General features: G+C 41.1%; 2 protein-coding genes across 2 annotated transcripts; both read left to right on the forward strand.

Moving 5' to 3' along the window:
• Positions 1 to 89: 89 nt before the first annotated feature.
• Positions 90 to 9,267, forward strand: usp3 (ubiquitin specific peptidase 3). The gene is made up of 15 exons (XM_035157545.2): positions 90 to 570; positions 764 to 824; positions 1,879 to 2,016; positions 2,431 to 2,514; positions 2,698 to 2,779; positions 3,079 to 3,158; positions 4,006 to 4,119; positions 4,441 to 4,554; positions 4,742 to 4,891; positions 5,283 to 5,389; positions 5,671 to 5,751; positions 5,875 to 5,993; positions 6,091 to 6,204; positions 7,614 to 7,681; positions 8,145 to 9,267. The coding sequence occupies exons 1-15, from the start codon at positions 480 to 482 to the stop codon at positions 8,584 to 8,586; spliced, it is 1,845 nt and encodes a 614-aa protein (XP_035013436.1). The 5' UTR covers positions 90 to 479; the 3' UTR covers positions 8,587 to 9,267.
• A 2,338-nt stretch (positions 9,268 to 11,605) lies between these two features.
• fbxl22 (F-box and leucine-rich repeat protein 22) lies at positions 11,606 to 18,950 on the forward strand. The gene is made up of 2 exons (XM_035157568.2): positions 11,606 to 12,061; positions 15,265 to 18,950. Exons 1-2 carry the CDS (start codon positions 11,727 to 11,729, stop codon positions 15,611 to 15,613), a joined length of 684 nt encoding a protein of 227 aa, XP_035013459.2. The 5' UTR covers positions 11,606 to 11,726; the 3' UTR covers positions 15,614 to 18,950.
• The last annotated feature ends 321 nt before the right edge of the window (positions 18,951 to 19,271 follow it).

Below are 19,271 nucleotides of genomic sequence, written 5' to 3' on the forward strand. Positions count from 1 at the left end.
TAAACAAGAGAACCGAATCAAATATGAAGAACTCACTGTGTTACTAAGTGGCTCGGGGAACGGAAACGCAAAGCCGGAAGTGGCCTACGATTACTCTCACGGAAACTCTGTAATCTCTGGTTGGTGTTTGGCCGAGCCGGCAGACACTACGTCACTTCCTCAAGTTATTTCCATTTGTTTGTGACCAACGCCAGCAGTTATCCTGTACACGCCACAGATAACGTAACGGCTTTGTTTTACAAAATGTCGGGGTGAGATATCGTTAAACTTCTGTTCTCTGAGATTTCGTCGGAGACCTCGTAGCTACCAAACGTGTTAGCTTGAGCAAAGGCAGGAAAACGTGCATCCGCGAAGATAAAGTACTTGTTCGGCTAACGATAGCTAGCTAGTTTAGGTTAATTGGCCACCTATTGTTAGCCTGGTTCCCGGTGCTGCGGTGTTGGATAACGTTAGCCGGCCTCGTTCACCGCCGTGGGCCGATGGAGTGTCCTCATCTGAGCTCGAGCGTGAGCTGCGCAGTGGACTCACCCGGGTTCCCTCACGGGGCTCCGTCCTCCTGGTGCTGCAACGGTGAGTCCGTCACTCTCTCTCATGTGACTCCCACCTGACTGGGTCTCACCTTTGGGGCCAAGCGGGACAGATGCTGGGACCATTTACACGACGCTGTCGCTGTGACACATGGAGGAGTGATCCGTTAAAAAACGGTCACAGCAGTGTGTTATCACTTGTTTACAATTAATTCAGCTTCGTGTTTTGTCTCCAGCCTGCAGGTCTAATAAAAGCCCGTGGATTTGCCTCACCTGTACCACGGTCCACTGTGGAAGGTGAGATACTATCTGATGTCTGTGCTGCAACTCCATCTGCCCTCAACCCACCACAGTAGAAACTTCAAATACTGGCGTCTCAATGCTTTTGCCTTTTGAGGGATTATTTAAACCCTGGCAAGTCAATGAAGCCTCCATGAAAGAGCTGCAATTCTTTTAGATGGATTGATTCTTTATTTGTCCCCGTAGGGAAGTTGCTTTGCAGAGAACATCCCTCACCAACATAACAAAAACATCAACTGACATAACCAACACTTACAATGCACCCTAAGAAGCTCTGGATTGACAGAGGTAGACGTTTGAAACAGACCAGCTAGAGATACTACTTTTGGAATAAAGGACATTTTTTTATTATTTTTTAAATGAGTTGGGGAGGGGACACCTCCATTAGCCACTGTGATCCTTGCCCTAACTCTGTCTGTGTATATACATTCCATACATGGTAATGTAAGTCCCAACAGTTTTCTGGCTGTTGTTCAGTTTCTTTATTCCCCCCAGACTTTTTTTTCTGGGCTTCAGTAGCCAAACCAATACAGAGCACCAAAACACTTTCCATACATAAATAAAGCTGTGTAGACTGTTCTGTTTACTTGGACAGCAATATTAAACATAGGTAAATATAACTAAGGATAGTACTTTTAACTTTTGGTACAAGCCATACTACAAATAAAGCAAGATTATATTTAATTTCCGTTGCCATTTCTATTTGGAAAAGGGATTGAAGTTGGAATTTAAGAAATGGTTAAATATCTATTTTAATATTCTGCAGGTAGATTACATTTTGACCCAAATGGTTGGAAAAGTCTTTAATCTGGAAATAATAAAATACAAAATAACAAAGTGTTCTTACACAGCCTTGTGGGTTTTTCAGAGATCAAGGATTTGTGTATTTTTTTTTTTCCTTTCTTAGACAAACTTATGCTTAGCCTGTGTGATTTGAATGTAATGGAAATACATTAAAGGCACAAACACGTTATGAATTTGGAAGTTGAGAAGCAACTTAGGCCGACCTCTGTTGATGTTTGCATTCTAAAATAACTTATTTTTCATCTAGATATGTCAATGGACATGCAAAGAAGCACTTTGAAGACACTCAAGTCCTTGGCAACGGTCAAAGGAGGGTGGAGAAACAGGAAAAAGAGAAATCCCATCACTCTGTCTGCATGGACTGCAGCAACTTCAGTGTGTTTTGGTGAGTTTCCCTCATGACCAACCTATCTTCCTGTACGATCTGTGACTCACCATGAGGCCCTGCACACGGTCATTAAAACAGTTATCAGTCAAAGCATTGAGATTCCATGGTAATGGGAACCAAATGTTTTAAACAACCTTCATTAATCTGTTGGAGCTTGATCAGATGCTTTGCAACATTCTTAGGTCACATGCCACTTAAACAGTGATCCAAATTTTAAACTGCATTCCCAAACATTTGATGACAATCACTCCTGCCACATGTACACCTGTGGTTCAGTGCTGAGTGCTACAACAGATAAACACATGTATATTAACGATGACTGTGTTTCTTATCTAAGATTCTGATTCAATCCTCTGTAAGTTTGTTCTGTTTTCGAACGTGCATGTGTCTTTTCTAATGTGTCTTTTATAGTTACAGATGTGATGAATTTGTTGTCAATGACACTAAACTTGGGCATGTGCAGAAGGTGAGGGAGCATCTTCAGAGTTTAGAGAAGTAAGTACCAATCTCAAGAACTGAGTCTCAATATGTTTGTTTTCTCGACAATAATCTAAGTGGAGCATTAGTTTTGATTGATTGGTGGTTGACATTAAGTGAAGCCTTTTCAGAAACATGAAGCATTTTAAACATGTTCAATAAAAGATCAGTACCCAAGTTAAATGTTTTTCTCTCGTCCAGCTCAGCTCTGATGGGTGACAGACAAAGGAAAAGGAAATTTCAGGAAAGTCCAGCTCCAGACAGCAAACTGTTAAAAGACAATGTAAGTAAAAATATATATTACGATTGTTTTCATTTTCATGAAGAAGTTAAGTTGCAGCCGCTTTACAATTGTGCCCTAACACAACTGTGTACTTCTACTAACAACTACTAATACCAGCTTTGCTCAGATTTTCCTTTCATTAAACTATATTTACTCAGTTCTTCAGTGAAATAAGTCACAGCAGCCTTTGCAGACCTCTAGACAAACTGACTATTGTGATATCTTTAAATACTAGTTTAAATCATATATAATGTTTATATATAATAAACATATTAATGCGTGTCACTTGTCTCTGCCAGGACGGGGCAGCTTTAGGTGCTACAGGCCTGCGGAACTTGGGCAACACGTGCTTCATGAACGCCATTCTGCAGTCGCTCAGGTGAGGCTCTGCCCTGAGGATGAGGTCACATTAGTGGCGAACTGGGTTTGCAGCTTGGTTCAGTTCCTCCGCTCCCGTAGACCCAGGGCCCCACGACCAGTCACCCTTTATTAAGACTGTCTGGGGCACAGTCAGGGGGATTATTACACAGGCTGCTTGGAGACAGGACACAGTAAAAGGCCAGACTTTCCAACTAACACAGTTCCAAACTGTGTTCCAAAAGGATTATGCTGATGCGGTTGCACATTTTCTTTATATGAAGAACATCTGATATTACTGCTGACTATTTGCCAAAGCATGTGATAGATAAACAAAATATCTGGTTTCCTACTTTTCTGGTACCATTTAGTTTCCATTTATTTAAAAAAGGTGTTAACAATCTGAATCTTAGAAAAGTTTGTGAAAATACATTTGTCTTTGTTGCATGTTCATTATCTTTGCAACGGCTTTCTGTTCTCCACATTAAAGTCAATATATCATCAGTGTAGTTTCACTACATCATTGTTTATGAAATACAATGTAAAATCTACCTTTGCAACTTCATTATCATTTATTGTTATTTTTAAAGATAAACAAATGGAGAAAAAAAATAAGAAATATAACATGAACACTGTGTAGCTCAGACCACATCACATCATAGTTTACAGGACTGTCAGCAGTAAATTCACTTTGATGCAATGCATCAACGATTTAAATGCCAAAACAGCTTTTATATAGTTCAGCAAACTTAATTATTTCATTAACTTAGTCTGTTTACTCAGCTGTTAATGGTTATTACCGTATGTAACAAATTTAGCAAATCTCTGGTGTGGCACTCTTCACTAAACGTGTGGGTTTTTTTCAACAGCAACATCGAGCAGTTCAGCTGTTATTTCAAGGAGTTGCCTGCTGTAGCTCTACGCAGTGGTAAGACAGCAGGAAGAAGGATGTACCACACCCGCAGCCAAGGGGACAACACTGTGTAAGGTCCACTTCTGAAGGGGGGAGGGTTATGGGCTGAGTGCATTGATCTGAAAGTCATTTCAGCCAGTGTGAAATTGGCAGAATTCCTACTTGTAAATGATCATGGAAGACAATCCTCTCAGAAATCTTTTCTTATTATGCTCCTAACAGCCGAACTGAAAGTGTGCTACTCAATATCACAGACATAGTGTGATACAATGACTGACAAGAGAAGTAAAAATGAGTGTATATTGCATTATGTAAGAGTATTAGACTTTCTTTAGTTTCTGACTGCAGCAGTTCATGCAGCTTGGTAACAGGGTTGCTCTGTGTTGAACAGGTCGTTAGTGGAGGAGTTCAGGAAAACCCTTTGTTCGCTGTGGCAGGGCAGTCAGACCGCCTTCAGTCCAGACTCCTTATTCTATGCCATATGGAAAATCATGCCAAGTTTCAGGTAAGCCCACGTTGTTCAGAGGTTTAGCAGAATGAAGCTTCTTATACAGGCAATAAACTTTATTTTATTGTGTCTGTGTGTGTAAGTGTTGCATGTTATGGTCTGTATCCTCAAAAATGCACCACAGAAACAATCTGTTATGTGTTATTGCAGTCGGGTCATTTAAAGCTGTGTATTTTGTGTCCAGGGGTTATCAGCAGCAGGACGCCCACGAGTTCATGCGTTACCTGCTGGACCACCTCCACAGAGAGCTGCAGTACAGTCGCAACGGGTCGTCGCTCCCGGTCTCACCTCAGGATGGCGTCAGACTCTCCACAGCAGAGGGCAAATGCTGCATGCAAGTCCATCCAACTTTACAATTATTTTTGTGTTTTCTTCTCTTTCCAAGCTAAATTTATATTGAAACCTGTGAAGTGCAGTAGTCCTGCTGTCAGCTGTCAAAACCCAAGCGTCTTATTTTTTCTTGTTTATTTTTTTATTAAAAGCAATGTAGTTAGAGTTTCTTACCTTTTTAGAGGTTGTAAAGAGCAGAGCCAGAGATGAGTTAATGTCTACTTGAGTACATTTTTAAAAAATGTACCTCTTTTCTAATCAGTAAACATCGATTGGGTTCAGAATATGTGGGGTTCTTAATTAATTTTCCTATGTGTTAATTGATCACAAGAATATTTGAATCTGTGCACATTTGTTGATTAAACCTGCTTTGTTTGCCTTTTGATTCTCTACAGAAATGGGACTGCCAGTGTTGTCACTTCAATTTTTGGCGGATTGCTTCAGAATGAAGTGAACTGCCTGATATGTGGGACAGAATCTCGAAAGTTTGATCCATTTCTTGGTAAAACAACTTTTGTAATTGACTAAATGTTCACAACACGTACAACAAGTTGAAGAAAGAAAGATTACCATTAATGTTGTGGTCTAGCAAAGTTATTAATTCAGCAAACTGCTCACCATTAGTGTAACATGAATGTAAATGTGACAGTTAATATATAGATTCTTACTCTATATTATAAAGTCAATTAAGGAATGTAAATCCTGTCATTTTGGTGGAGATAAGTAAAGCAAGACAAAAACCTGATGATAAATGACATCCGAACATTTGTCTCCTTCTCACAGATCTGTCTTTGGACATTCCAAGCCAGTTCAGACAAAAGAGAAGTAAGGACCAAGAACCAGGACCAACCTGCACCTTACGTGGTAATTTCCCTTCTTCATAGACAATGATTCATTAGACATGTTTTTTGGCAGTGTTAGATTCTATTTGTAAACTGCTGAGATTAATGACAACATTTTATACTGTATTTTTTATTTTTTTATTAGACTGCTTACGTAGTTTCACTGACCTGGAAGAACTTGATGAAACAGAACTGTACTATTGCCACAAGTGTAAAAAGCGACAGAAATCCACTAAGAAGTTCTGGATTCAAAAGCTGCCAAAGGTAGGAGACAGAAAATCTCAATTCATTTACAGTAATTCACCAATTTGACTTAAAACGTGTGTACTGGTGTAACGGGGGGATTTATTTCCATCTGTAGGTTCTGTGTCTGCACCTAAAGAGGTTCCACTGGACAGCCTTCTTGAGAAACAAGGTCGATACCTATGTGGAATTTCCACTGAAAGGCCTGGACATGAGGGGTTACCTGCTTGAGGTGAGTACAAAACAGAAGAGATGCTGATCATGCAATTTTACAATAAAGGTTTTAAATTGTTATTTCTCAGCCAAAAGATTTTAAAGAGTAGGAGGTATTTTGTGACAACAGCAATCAGCCTGAAAAGGATGAAAACCAAAGGAACAATACCTTTATCAAATGATGACAGCTGAGTCATTGAAAGCCACGCCAATTCCACAATTAAGTAGAATAATAGGTCAGAGGTCAGCTGCACCTCTCAGGACTCAAGAAATACTTTTCTGTACCTATACCACAAAATGCTAAAAACTAAACATCAATAATACTTATTAATAGGCCATCCAAGCTTTTCTTTCCGTCCACTGTTTGGAAAGACGAGAACATGTTTGCAGAAGTGGTCATTGTGGACATTTTATTTGTTTTGCTTCCGATGCACCAACAACCAAGTGTACTTGTCTAAATTGAACCCCTTTGTAATTAAGGTGGTTTGGTAATTTTAAAAATAAGCATAATGCCAGACAGCTGACTTTGGTAAGACATGTGAAATTTAACACTGACCTGTAATGACTGCATTGTAAGTTCAGCACAAACAGTGCAGCTGCGGACAGCATGAAGAATAAAATAGAATAGATCCTATAGAAGGTTTGTATATTTACAAAAATTACAGTAGCTCCTTTGTCAAACTGGTCATTTAGTCAAACTAAATTTCCCCCGTCACATCCAGCTGATGATGGATTTATATCCACAAAGAAAAACATGTCATGCAGAGATATACATTTTGGTTTCTTACAGACACAATACATCCAAAAAAGATAGGGATTTTCTTTTATTTGAGTTGTTTACACACATAGAATATAGACAGTTGCTAGGAGCTCTAGTGTCTCCAGGGGGTGCTATTGCTTTGCAAATCAGTTTGACAGCCTTGACAATGGATGCAAGGAAAAATCACATTATTTTTGTTTTTGTTATTAGATTGAAAGTTGTATCATGTTCAAGACGGTGAAGCCTCGTCTTTTTATGAAACACCTGAGTCCTCCATAAAGATTTATTAAATATTATAACATTTTATAAATCATTTTCATTCAGTTAAGTCAATATTTTGGGTAAATGGTGTGAGTAGAACTAAGAGTTGAGAAGAAATTCAATTTAGGTTTATTTGCGAATCTCCAAATCCCAACTAACTTAACTCAAGTCACTTTACATCATAAACTATAGACCTTACAAAAATATAGAGAGAAATCCATCGGTTCCCACAATGACCAAGCACATGGTGACAATGGAGAGGGAAAACACCTCCGACAGACCTGAGGAGGGCGACTTTGAAGGGGAGGAATGGGAAGAAAAATCAGAGAGGGATAGAAGGGGTGAAAGAAAAGGGAAAGAGACCAGGATCACTTGTGTAAATTCTCATCTTGCTCTTATGTTTGTAGCCAGAGAACTCGGTACCAGGGAGTTGCCTGTACGACCTTGCGGCTGTTGTCGTGCATCATGGTTCCGGGTGAGTAGAACATTTTTTGAGACTTGATCTTATGATCAGTATTTCAGTGCTTATGAAATAGGAAGACTAGAAAATGCATTTTTAAAACTTCATTTTCTTATAATTTACTCTATCAATGAGCACTGACAGCAGCCTGTCTCTTAGCAGCTCTACCTACCACAGTCGGCTGTCAGTCACCCCACCGCTATAAAAGCAGTTCAGATCCAGTTTTGTTCCAAAGCCTTGTAGACAGCTGAAGTTAAAAAATTCATGAAGCCACTAAATGCTGAAAGCCGTTAGGCTGAGAGTCCATGAAAAGCATTTAGACATGCCAGGAGGAACTGTTGATCAAAGTGCTGCTGTTTTGCCTCTGGCCTCTAAGTGGCGATGTTGCGCTGCTGCATCGCTCACCCCTCAGCAGCAGGAAATGAGGTCTTGTAGGAAGCCAGAGAGTAGAAGCTGATGGATGTGTCTGTGTTCACAGGGTTGGATCAGGGCATTATACAGCATATGGCAGCCACAAGGGCGGCTGGTACCACTTCAACGACAGCACAGTATCTCTGACCAATGAGGACGCGGTGAGGAAGGCCAAGGCATACATCCTCTTCTACGTGGAGAGGACTGGCCACGTGCCCTCGGACAAGACCACCACCAACAAACCCGCTGTGGACAACACGGCCCCGGACGGCGTTTCTTCAGGAGCAGGTGGTCGGGACAAAGTCCCAGCAGATACAGTCGCTGCAGACGGTGTTTCGATGGATGCAGCAGCCTCACACATGGTGGATACCTTGGACGAGAAATCCCCAGATAATGTCAACGTGGCAAATGTGGGCAGAGACATGGATGAAGCTGCTATAGATAGAGACTCCTCTGACAAGGCTGCAACAGAGGAGAGCAGCCGAGCTATACAGACGTCTGCTCAATGATTCAGTCAGACTTTACTGCCTTAGACCAGCTCCTCACTCCATGTCGGCTCCACGTCGGCCCCATCTCACACAGTGCTTGATTATAATAGTTCATTTTGTTATGTATAATAATATATGTGCAACAATTCTTCTTTTATGACTTGCATGACAGCACCATGTATAATTTGCTGCTTGATTTTTGTTTAGTAGACTCTTTGCATTTATTTCCTCGATGTTGTAATCCTCAACTGAGGTAGACTTCTCCGTATGTAATAGATTACAAAGGTGATTGTTAAGTAATGAAGCTTTAGCCTTGGAAAACCTCAGTTGGTCCAATGTTTAGACTGATGAGACACTGTCATTGTGAAAATAATAGTTTTTTTTTTCAAAGTTTCTAACTGTATATTTTCCACATATTAAGAACCTGACAGTTCTTTTTTTTTACAGGTATTAGTAGAGATTTTAGGATTTACAATCCAACACATTTATTGACAGACAGGTGCTCATTAGAGCTGTAGAAAGTTGTTTTAACCTCTTGACCAGAACCAATGTGAAAGAAATGTTCATTGTCATATTGTTTTGTTTTTGTCTGTACTGGTGTTGGAGTATATTTGAGCTACACTCGCCCCAATGAACTTCAGAACATGTATCAGGCAAAGTGAACATGACAAAATACAAAGAAGAATCTTTTTTTCAAATGTTTGATGTTTTGTTTTTTTCTGTGTTTCTGAGCACCGCTCCTTTTCTCCTGAGCCTGGCAGTGAGCCGTCACCACAATCAGACTTCCTGTAACACTGATAGCTAAACACACACTCTTCTGATACACCTGCTCTGAAGGTCCTTTTTTTAATCACGCTTCAATAGGAAGAATAATGCATCGAACGAGACAGAACAATAAGCTCATGGACTCACACAACCGCAAATGAGAAATGTCAGATTTTAGATCCAGGTTAAGTTTATTCCTGATTTCAGTTTCTCTAAATTAGGCTCTCGGTTGCAGAATTATAAAATTATAATGATGCTTCAGCAGCTGCTATATCATTGATTTATGTGTAGAAGAAATGTTCAACTCCAGGACAGGGGCGGATAAAGTTGACCCAGTCAGTCAATCGACAGAATATTAATCTGCAATTGATAAAACTGCTGACTTGGGGTTTCAGACATTTGATACTTGTGATGTTTTTATATACATTTTTTTTGTTCTATGACAAATTTCAAATGGCCAAAATGTAAAATAAATATAGACTACAGTACATTTTTCCAAATGTAAACATTTAGTCTAGTCATTTATTGCTGTTTACATATGATGTCTTTTGGTTTCGTAAGCTGGACACAGGCACACCAGAAGGGACACTGTTTACATATTCAGTATAATTGTCCCAGCACCGGTATTATTGTTGTTCGTTAATGGAAAACAGCCTTTGATATGTTCAAATACGACCTTAGAGAGAAAAAAATGTTTTAGCATACCTCTTTTTTTCTCCCTGTCCTCTAGCGAACATCTCCACCCACACACATACTCATCCACACACATACACACACACACACACACACACTCATGAGCGCTCCCCTCAGGACACGTGCCAGCCAGTCAGCCTTCTCGCTCAGGCAGGAACAAGTGCTTCTGTATATGCTGGAGAACAGCTGCTCGTCCTCACCTGCTCACCGGTGGCTGCAGGCTCGCTGCTCCGTCCCCATTAATGACACAAGTGCCCTTTCTTTCTTTTCCCCCTTTTCTCTTGGAGGCTCAATCACAGCAGCTAATAATGAGCTCACGTTGTATTTGTTCGCATCAGGGGTCTGGTTAAGGACATCATGACACGATGAGTCACAGCACAGACTGTAATCAGCCTCCCAACAGTGCCATTTCCCACTGTCCTGCATTTTTGGGACATTGCTGCTGATAACAAGTGGAACAGGACTTAGCTGGTAATGGAGTGATGACACAGATATAATGGTGTTTTGCCTTTTGCCTTCTAGTGTTTTCTCGAGTTGGGGAGTTTTTCAGCCACACTGAGTCATGGTTCATCATCATTTCATAACCTGCTCCCAACAGGTTTGTGTGATGGTTTCCTCACTTTGATGTTTAACATTCACTGTGGAGTATTTATGAGCACAGTGTGACTCAAGACGGGTGTTTTCACATTCTTAGATTTTCAAAGAAGACATTTTAACAAGGGAATTAAAGTATTATCTTTAAAAACAAATATAATTCCATGTACTTTGAACATGATATAGAAAAGTAATGGAAAGGTAATAAACTGGGTCATTAAAGCTGTGTTGTTAGACCTTCGCTTAATCCAGTAAAATAGGTTTTTACCACTATAAATACTATACAGTGTATGTATATGTACTTTATATATATATATATATATATGTATTTGATGATTCTGTACAAAAATAATGAGTTATGTACTGTCACTACTGACTGAGTTGTTTTGTAAGTAGATTTTTGCTCCAGCCTATATGAAGTGGACAAAGAGTATATCTTGAATATCTTGCACCACCTTCAGTTTGTTTTTAAAAATATGTTATAGATTTCACATGGTACATAACATCTGCTGCACTCTTGTTTGGATAATACATTTACTCTGACACGGTTTTTCCACAAAAAGTTTAATTGCATCGTTAAAAGTTCTTAAAATTACATTTACTCCTCCTTCATTAAAAAATGATGAATGTGACAACTCACTGTGAGTTAAACATAAAAATAAAAAGACATTAATCTAATTATAATGTTTTAGTGAATTACAGCTTTACTTATCAACAGCTGCACATTTCGACCTGTGGATGGTTTTGCTTTGCGATGAATTATGGAGGCGTTTGTCTTTTTGTGCGTCATTCAGTGAGTATCTGTGTTTGAGAAGTGGATCAGGGCAGTGTAAACATCTGGCTCAGTCCACTGCTGGCTGCCTGTTGAGAGCCACGACAGATGGAAAGGGAGCGTATGGCTGAAACACTTCCATCTTTGACCGTGCCGACAGTTGTCTTCCCAAAATAGCCCACGCTCACACGGCCTTATATGTGCAGGCCTCCAGCATGTGCCTGAGAAGGCATCATGTATCTAGGCCACACAATACGGGCTGCAGGCTCATTGTTGCTGCCTACCAGCCGGCCTGTCGCTACCCGAGGCCCCTCTGTGTGTCTCTGGACGGCTCACCATGCACCTCACCCAGCTCAACCACGAGTGTCTCCTCCACCTTTTCTCCTTCCTGGACAAGGACAATCGCAGGAGCTTGTCCCTCACCTGTCACCAGCTGCGCCAGATCTTCGTGGACCCCTGCCTCTGGAATCTGCTCCACTTCAGCTCGCCGTGCCAGCTGACGAGGGACAACTTTGTGCTGGGACCCTCGCTGCGGTACTTGACTATTTGCTGGTTCTCCAGCAGAGTGCAAGTGTGCAACATCGAGGACTGGCTGAAGAGTTCGTTTCAGAGGGACATCTGCAGCAAACACGAGAGCCTGGTCAGCGCTTTCCTGGCCCATGTCTGCTACATGTGAGTGTTTGTGTGGGGTGTCCCTGCTATGTCGTGTCTTTTAAAGACAACCAACAAGGGAATTGCCGGTGGAATAGACCAATAGAGGGTGGACAAAACGAGACAGGTGCTTTTTTTTTTTTGTGACCCACAGTTTATTTAACCATGTATTTGTACAGCAAAGCTAAACATATGCGATAACTTTTTCCATTCTAACTGGCTCTTTTGCGACCCCTCACATTTACCTTGTGACCTGTTGTTGGGGTCCCGACCCCTAGGTTGACAACAATACAAACCGGAGCCTTAAATGTGGCCATGGAGCTAAATGAACATTCATTCTAACACATCCTCAGTTAAAATTGAACATGAGTAGATTTATTTTTATTATTTATTTTGTCAGCCCCTATCGCTGCTTTTATAGGAAGATGCTTTCTGGAGCCTGAGGTGTCACTGGTGTTACACATGATTATGTTTTTTGTTTTGTGGAAAAATATAGTTATTATTTGGCGAAATGTGTCTCAATCACGATCTCACAATTTCTGTGTTTTTCAGGGTCATTCACAGCCTCCACAGGGAGGAAAATTGTTTTTCTTGAAGAGGCACATGGCTTAGTGAAGCTGCCATGTTTAGCTGTAGGCAGCAGGAAACAAAAAATCATTAGAAACAGATGGTGTATCCTGAGCTGGCAGCAGAGACAGAGAAATGACACATCTGTGGGACATGAGAGTGATTCCATTAACTAACATAACTGTGGTCAGATATCAAATTATGTTTGGTGAATGCTGTGACAGCTGGATTTGATAGGTCACTGAAACGTAGCAGTATTGGCGTCCGGCCTCGTGTGGCCGGCTGCATGCAGGAATCAGCCTGGAGAGACATAATGAGGTCTCTGGATAATTTCTTCACTGTAACAGTAATAACGGTTGATGTGAGGGAGCCAGGCCACCACTGCTGGCCGGGACCAGAGAACGGAAGGGAGGCTGGCTTATGGGTTCAGTGTATGACCCTGTGAGGATTTCCTGTATTGTGAAAATTGAGACGCAAGACACGAGGGCTGTGCGAGCAGTCAAAACTAGAACCACCTACTTTGTCTGGGTCCTGTATCTCAACGGGCCACAGGCACACTCGTTGCATACTGATAAACCCTCCCAAATAGTCCACAGGAGAAGAAAGCAAGTGCACGTGACACAGTGGGAGGGGACACGCAGAAGCTGGGGGTGATAAAGAGTGATTTGGCTGCAGACCCTCCCAGTCAGCTGCAGACTGGAGATTTACACAAGCAGGTGGAGCCTACAATTGGCTCTTTGTTGCTGTTGGAGGAATGAACATGTGCGTCTGTCTCCGCCTGCCTCTTCCTGGATAAAATCATGCAACCTCTGACGCCAGGCTCATGTCTGACTGTTTTTTTTTTTTATCTCCATGGAAAAAGCTATAAACCATCGCATGTCAATGGGCCTCTTTACAGTGTAGTTTCCAGTGTAATGCTCCCCTCGTACAGATGACTACAGCAAATCAATCACCAGGAGCTGAATCATTTGATTCTGATAATCTTGAGGTCAGAGTAGCAGGATTATGCAACATGAATTGACATGCTAAACATGCCATGTAATGTGGGTTGGACAGTGGGCGGCACAAGAAGCTTTTATGTTTTTTTTCTGAGTGGGTTCGTTCCAGTTTGAGGTATGCGCCATTTGAATAAACGGATGCCTTCTCTTACAAAACAAGCTTCAGCACGTTGTTTGGGTCATACATCAACAGGACGTCTTCTTGCAGAGTTTAAATATTCCCTGCTGCATCCAGATAGTGAAAAATTCCAAAAAACCTATTCAGCCTGTTAAAAAGTGGCCGGAGGAGTGGAATGTTAAATATACGTCTTAGTTCCTTTTGCAGTTCACTGGATAATTTGATCAGACAGAATAACCGTCAGGAAACCAAAGAGCTCATTAGGGAGATGATTACAGGTTGGTGGTGTGGAGCTCTGCTTGTGCTCAGCTCCAGGGTTAGGGTCAGCCCCAGACTGCCCTCTGTGTTGTGTGTTTTAATCATAGACTGTAAACTGAAGACAGTTGTTAATGTGAACTGCATGCAGAGAGATAGATAGATAGATAGACAGACAGACAGACAGACAGACAGACAGACAGACAGACAGATAGTTGATCATTCACTGGGTGTGTGTTTTTCTAGTGTTCAGTTGTGAAACACAGGGGACGTTGATGTGGTTATATTAAGACAAGGTGACATGCAGATAATTACATGCTTTTGGGGAGAAAAACAACACACGGACACACACACACACACACACACACACACACACACACACAGATATGTCTGCACACGGTGAGGGGAGGAGCCACGAGAGGGTGGATTATGTAACAAAGGTTGATGAAGTTTTTATGCCCATTATGTTTACCTCGGTGCCTCTGCTGGGGTTATTAGAAAGCAGCTGAGTCTTTAAATGTCACCAGCTCCTTGATCCATTTATCAGGACTCGATGCCACCTTCTTCTACTTCTTCTTTCTTTTTATCTTTTGGTCGACGTCAATGCTTTGCAGTCACAACAACACAAAAACAACAACACATTTTTCACGTGTAACAATGCAAACGGGGGCACGTGGATTGATTCCCCTGTCCCATGTTCAGAGGTTACTGGGGCAGCACCCTCAACACTTGAAGGCAACTGCAGTGTGTTTGGCTCACATGTGGTAAAGTGGTAAGATTATGTAAGTCTTTATGTAATCTCCATCAGCAAACGTGTATTACATCCCCTTTGCCATCAGGGTGTGTGTCTGCCAGCTCTGTAGCTGCCAGTAGGTTGCAGTGCACTTCATGGTAATGGATGGAAATGAGCAGTCAACACATGCAATGATTCATTTTAGGCAGAATTTCCTGAAAAAAAATTGAGCATGAGAGAATGTGCAATGCTGTTATTCATGAAATATCCTGTGATTGTTCTGTGCCACAGTGACATTCTCCATTTGTGCACGGGAAAGACGCATAAACCCAATTGGGCCGTTTAAAAATATTATATTAAACTGCTCTGTTATAGAATCAGGCCTCTTATTGTCATTGTTCATTTCTCATTGATGGTCTCAGATCAGACCTCGAAACAACAGCATACATCCCCCTCTGTTATGTCCTAAAGTGGAATGACACAGAGCAGGTCTGGTTATACTTCATGTTTGGAAACCTGTCACTGTTTAATGATGTCACTCGCTGTGTCACAGGTGTCCCAACCTGCTGGAGTTGACCCTCTCTGGCTGCGGCCACATCACCGACTGGGATGTGGTCACCTTGCTGCAGAGCTGCAGGAGAATGCGCCGCCTCCACCTGGAGAACTGCGTCCGCATCACCAACCGCAGCCTGGGAGGCGTGGTGGATCACGGAGACAGTCTGGAGGAGGTGAAGGTGGACTTTTGCCGGAACATCACTCAGGCGGGGCTGCAGGCTATCAGGGAGAGGAGGCCAGGCGTCCAGCTGACGGCAGAGAGAAGCGCCGACATGATCCCTGACAGCAAGCCCCAGGAGAAGGTGCTGCTGAGGAGGGCGCTACAGAAAGTCCTGCTGTTCTCCTGAGGGAAGAGCCGCAGCTTCTCTCAGATGGACTGCAAGGGAAAACAATTCTGTGACAAAATTTAAGGACTTGATTGTGTGATATTTTTACTATGAAGTGTTTTACAGTTTTGATATCTTTTTTATGCAACACACTATATGTTGAACATGAATAATCCTTACAAAAACATGTTATGTAAGCTGCTTCTATTCCATGTTAATCAAAACACACACACACACACACACACACGTGTCTACATGACTTCAGAGGGCATTGCATTGACTTACATGGATTTCCTGGAGACTTGTGTATGGGGACTTGATTTTTGTCCCCATAATCTGACTATATAAACAGATTTAGGTCCCCACTACATGAGTAATACCTGGACCAAACACACACACACATGTTTTATATACACATGAGGCCTTAATCAATGAATATTGAAAGAGGTGCATTCATACGACATAATCTGTCATTACTACTTATTGACTTTACAGATGTGAGGGTGGTGTCAGTTATCTCAACAGTTTAATTAAAATATAACCTCCCCTGAGGGCGAGATCACACACCTTCATGATACAAAGAGAAGTCATGTGGTTGCTCGGTGCTCTGTCATGGTGAGACATGTTGAGAGGAGACGTTCTATCAGGGCAGAGGGGCCCTGCGCCTGAGCCCTGATTGGAATCAGATTATATAAGACTGTGAGACATATGAAAGTAGGTTGATTGGGGCAATGCGTCTCCCCCTGTAAATGCCATGTGACACTTTTATTGCAGACTGCTGCTGTGGAGCGCGCCACATCCTGTGATGTCTAAAGAATTACCATATCTTCTCACAGAAGGTCAATGTAATCAGGAATAAGCTTTTTTCCCCATCCGACCAGGACGTGGGCTTTTATACTAATACTGTATGAGGCAGCTTTTCAGTTCCCTGTTGTTGTTCCAGAAAGGTCACAATACTGTGTGTATTTCTACTTTCTGTTTTTTTCACCTTACTCTGTGTTTGTGTTTGTTTGATTTTTTACTTATTTAATATCTGGAAAATCTAATTTCTCCAATTTTGTGATGGACAATAACATTTTTATGGCTGTAAAATTGAATCTCTAGAATGATGAACCCCTCAGAAATTAGACCTGCTACAATTTTTGGATTTATACAGTTTGGAAAAAAATACTATTTATTTATATACTTGTTGTTCATTAGCTTATAATAATACAAATTATAAATAATGATTATGTTAATTTGGTGCAATAATTAAAAACCAAATGAGCCATACAAAGTTTTGCATTGAAGTATTATTGCAGAATCATAGCACTGATGATAAATTGTTAATTGATACTTGAAGAGCAATTTTATCTTTGCATTTAAAACAAATCTCTGCATATTGGGTTGATAAGAGCGAGAACACATTCAAACGAGTGACCCTAACCCTAACCCTAACCCTACACTGGGTCGCTCTGGGATAATACTTGTTATACGAGGCTTACTGAAAGCTATAATACACATAAAGGAAAGCCCCCAAGTGTGGGTGAAGAATAGCATGTGCTACTTTAATATACCATAACGCTGCTGCAGTGAAACAGAGGCCACGGTTTATTATTTACTATCAAGAAACATGCTTTAATTGCAAAGTGCTTGGCAGGCTGGACCATTAAAGAGTTATGAGCTGCAGGTGGGGAACTCCTGAGGCCCATCTGGCTGCAGACACAACTCCAACACAGCAACACGACTGAGACATGTAACAACGCGACATAGTCAGCGCGTCACAGCTCTGCTCGTTTCTACTAGAGGCCGGTTTGTCTTCTTAAAGGTGCGGTGATTGTAAAATAACACAGTCCTGATGCATGTCCGTCACTGTGTTATTCATTGTGAAAGCAGCTGCAGCCCTTTCAGCCGCCACACCAATGTGTAACCTTATTTTGCCAATTGCGAATGAAGTATCCGAGCACAGCCTGCACTCCCATCGCATTTAGGGAGAAGTGAGGATTTGTGCGATCAGACAAAAGACAACCTTGTGTCTGACAAGAGCAGCTACTGTGTCGACAAAACAAACATTTTCTGTGTGAGTGATTGGATATTTGGTTTCTGCAAGAAATTCACAGTGTGTGACATTCACATCTCAAACATTTGATGTGACGCAAAAAATGCTCTTTTATAAGATCTCTGCTGGTACACACAGTGGTCGCATTGTGTTCTTGTGTTGGCCTTATTTCGCTGTAAAGAAAGCATTGTTCATGTGAGAGCTGGTGCAACATAAATCCTCCAAGATCAAATGTGGACCCCCCCCTGTGTGTGTCTGTATCCACCGTGTCGAGTTAAAGGCCTAACCCATGTTTGAGCAGCCCTGCCTGAGGTGGAACACTGGATTCGGAGGTTGGGACTAACTATGTCTTCAAACAGACCACACCACGCAATTATATCCCTTTTTATGAGAACAGTCTGCTGGAGGGTTCATGTACAAAAAGTGTCTATAAGTCGAATATTATTCCAATTGTTATTTGCACTGCAGGCATCAAATCAATCAAAGGGAAACATTTCTTCTTTATGACTCTGCTACTGGAAATATGTATAAAAAAAAAAAAGATTGATGACTCGAGGCGTGTTTCAGCTGAAACATTTGACGACACCACCGCACTGCCAGTTTTTTTTCTTTGTTATGTAACCCCACAACCGCGGACACAAACTTGTTTAGATTTAGCATCTGCTTTTATGCATACGTGCTTTTACACACGATGAATAATCCACCGACCGGTTTGAGTCTGGATGAGGAACATGGGGAGTGGTGGAGGAGGAATTCAAATCCTTTGCTCAAGTAAATAATGCCAAAGCCCCAGAACAAGTCATGTTACGCAAGAAAAAGTACAAAAGGGTGGAATATGTTTCAAGTTATAAAATGAAAAAGATTAATTATTATACACTAAATTGTTACACAATTTCATTAATATGACAAATGTTCTAACGCATAAAAGGCACATTTTTGTATATGTTTGGGAGTATAACGCCAGAGGATAGGAAAATTCAAATAAAAGCTCTTTTCTTTCTTGCCTTTTTCGCCCAGACAAGACTGAGCTCAATTCAAAATAAATATGACTCAATATTAAACTATTTTCTCATCCTTGCATGTAAATGAGAAATAGTCATCCTCCTGTCTCAGCCTGGTCCTTATTTAAGATCTACTCCGGTGATTTTTATTTGTCCCAAATAACGAGATTCTAGAGATAAAACTTAGACCTGAAATGAAATTTGATTGGATTACACATGAGCCTACACAATATCTGAAATTTGTCTCACTGATCAAATACAAGTGTGAAGAAAACTCTTAGAAGACAATGAGCACAGCAGAAAATGCTTCTGGTCAGGATCTGGGGGTCATATTTCATAAGCTATGTTTTGTTTGTAGAATCTTAATTCTAATAGCAACTACAAACTGCAGCTTTCATATATATATACAGTGTAAAGGAGGAAAAAGTACAATGTCTATGTTTATGTAAAGTAGTGACGTAAAAAATGGAAAATAAAATCACCCATGTGAAGTATAAGTACACTAAATTAATAAATGTATTTATTTATCTGACCAAACACGCACTCTCACTGTCGTGCTGAACAGTGATCGGATGAAATGAACAGCAACATTGGCTGACAGCAAAACATATAAAAGGCCAGTTCCAAGGGATGGATTCAA

Source organism: Hippoglossus stenolepis, chromosome 5 (assembly GCF_022539355.2).
Source record: "Hippoglossus stenolepis isolate QCI-W04-F060 chromosome 5, HSTE1.2, whole genome shotgun sequence".
Classification (NCBI taxonomy): Eukaryota; Metazoa; Chordata; class Actinopteri; order Pleuronectiformes; family Pleuronectidae; genus Hippoglossus; species Hippoglossus stenolepis.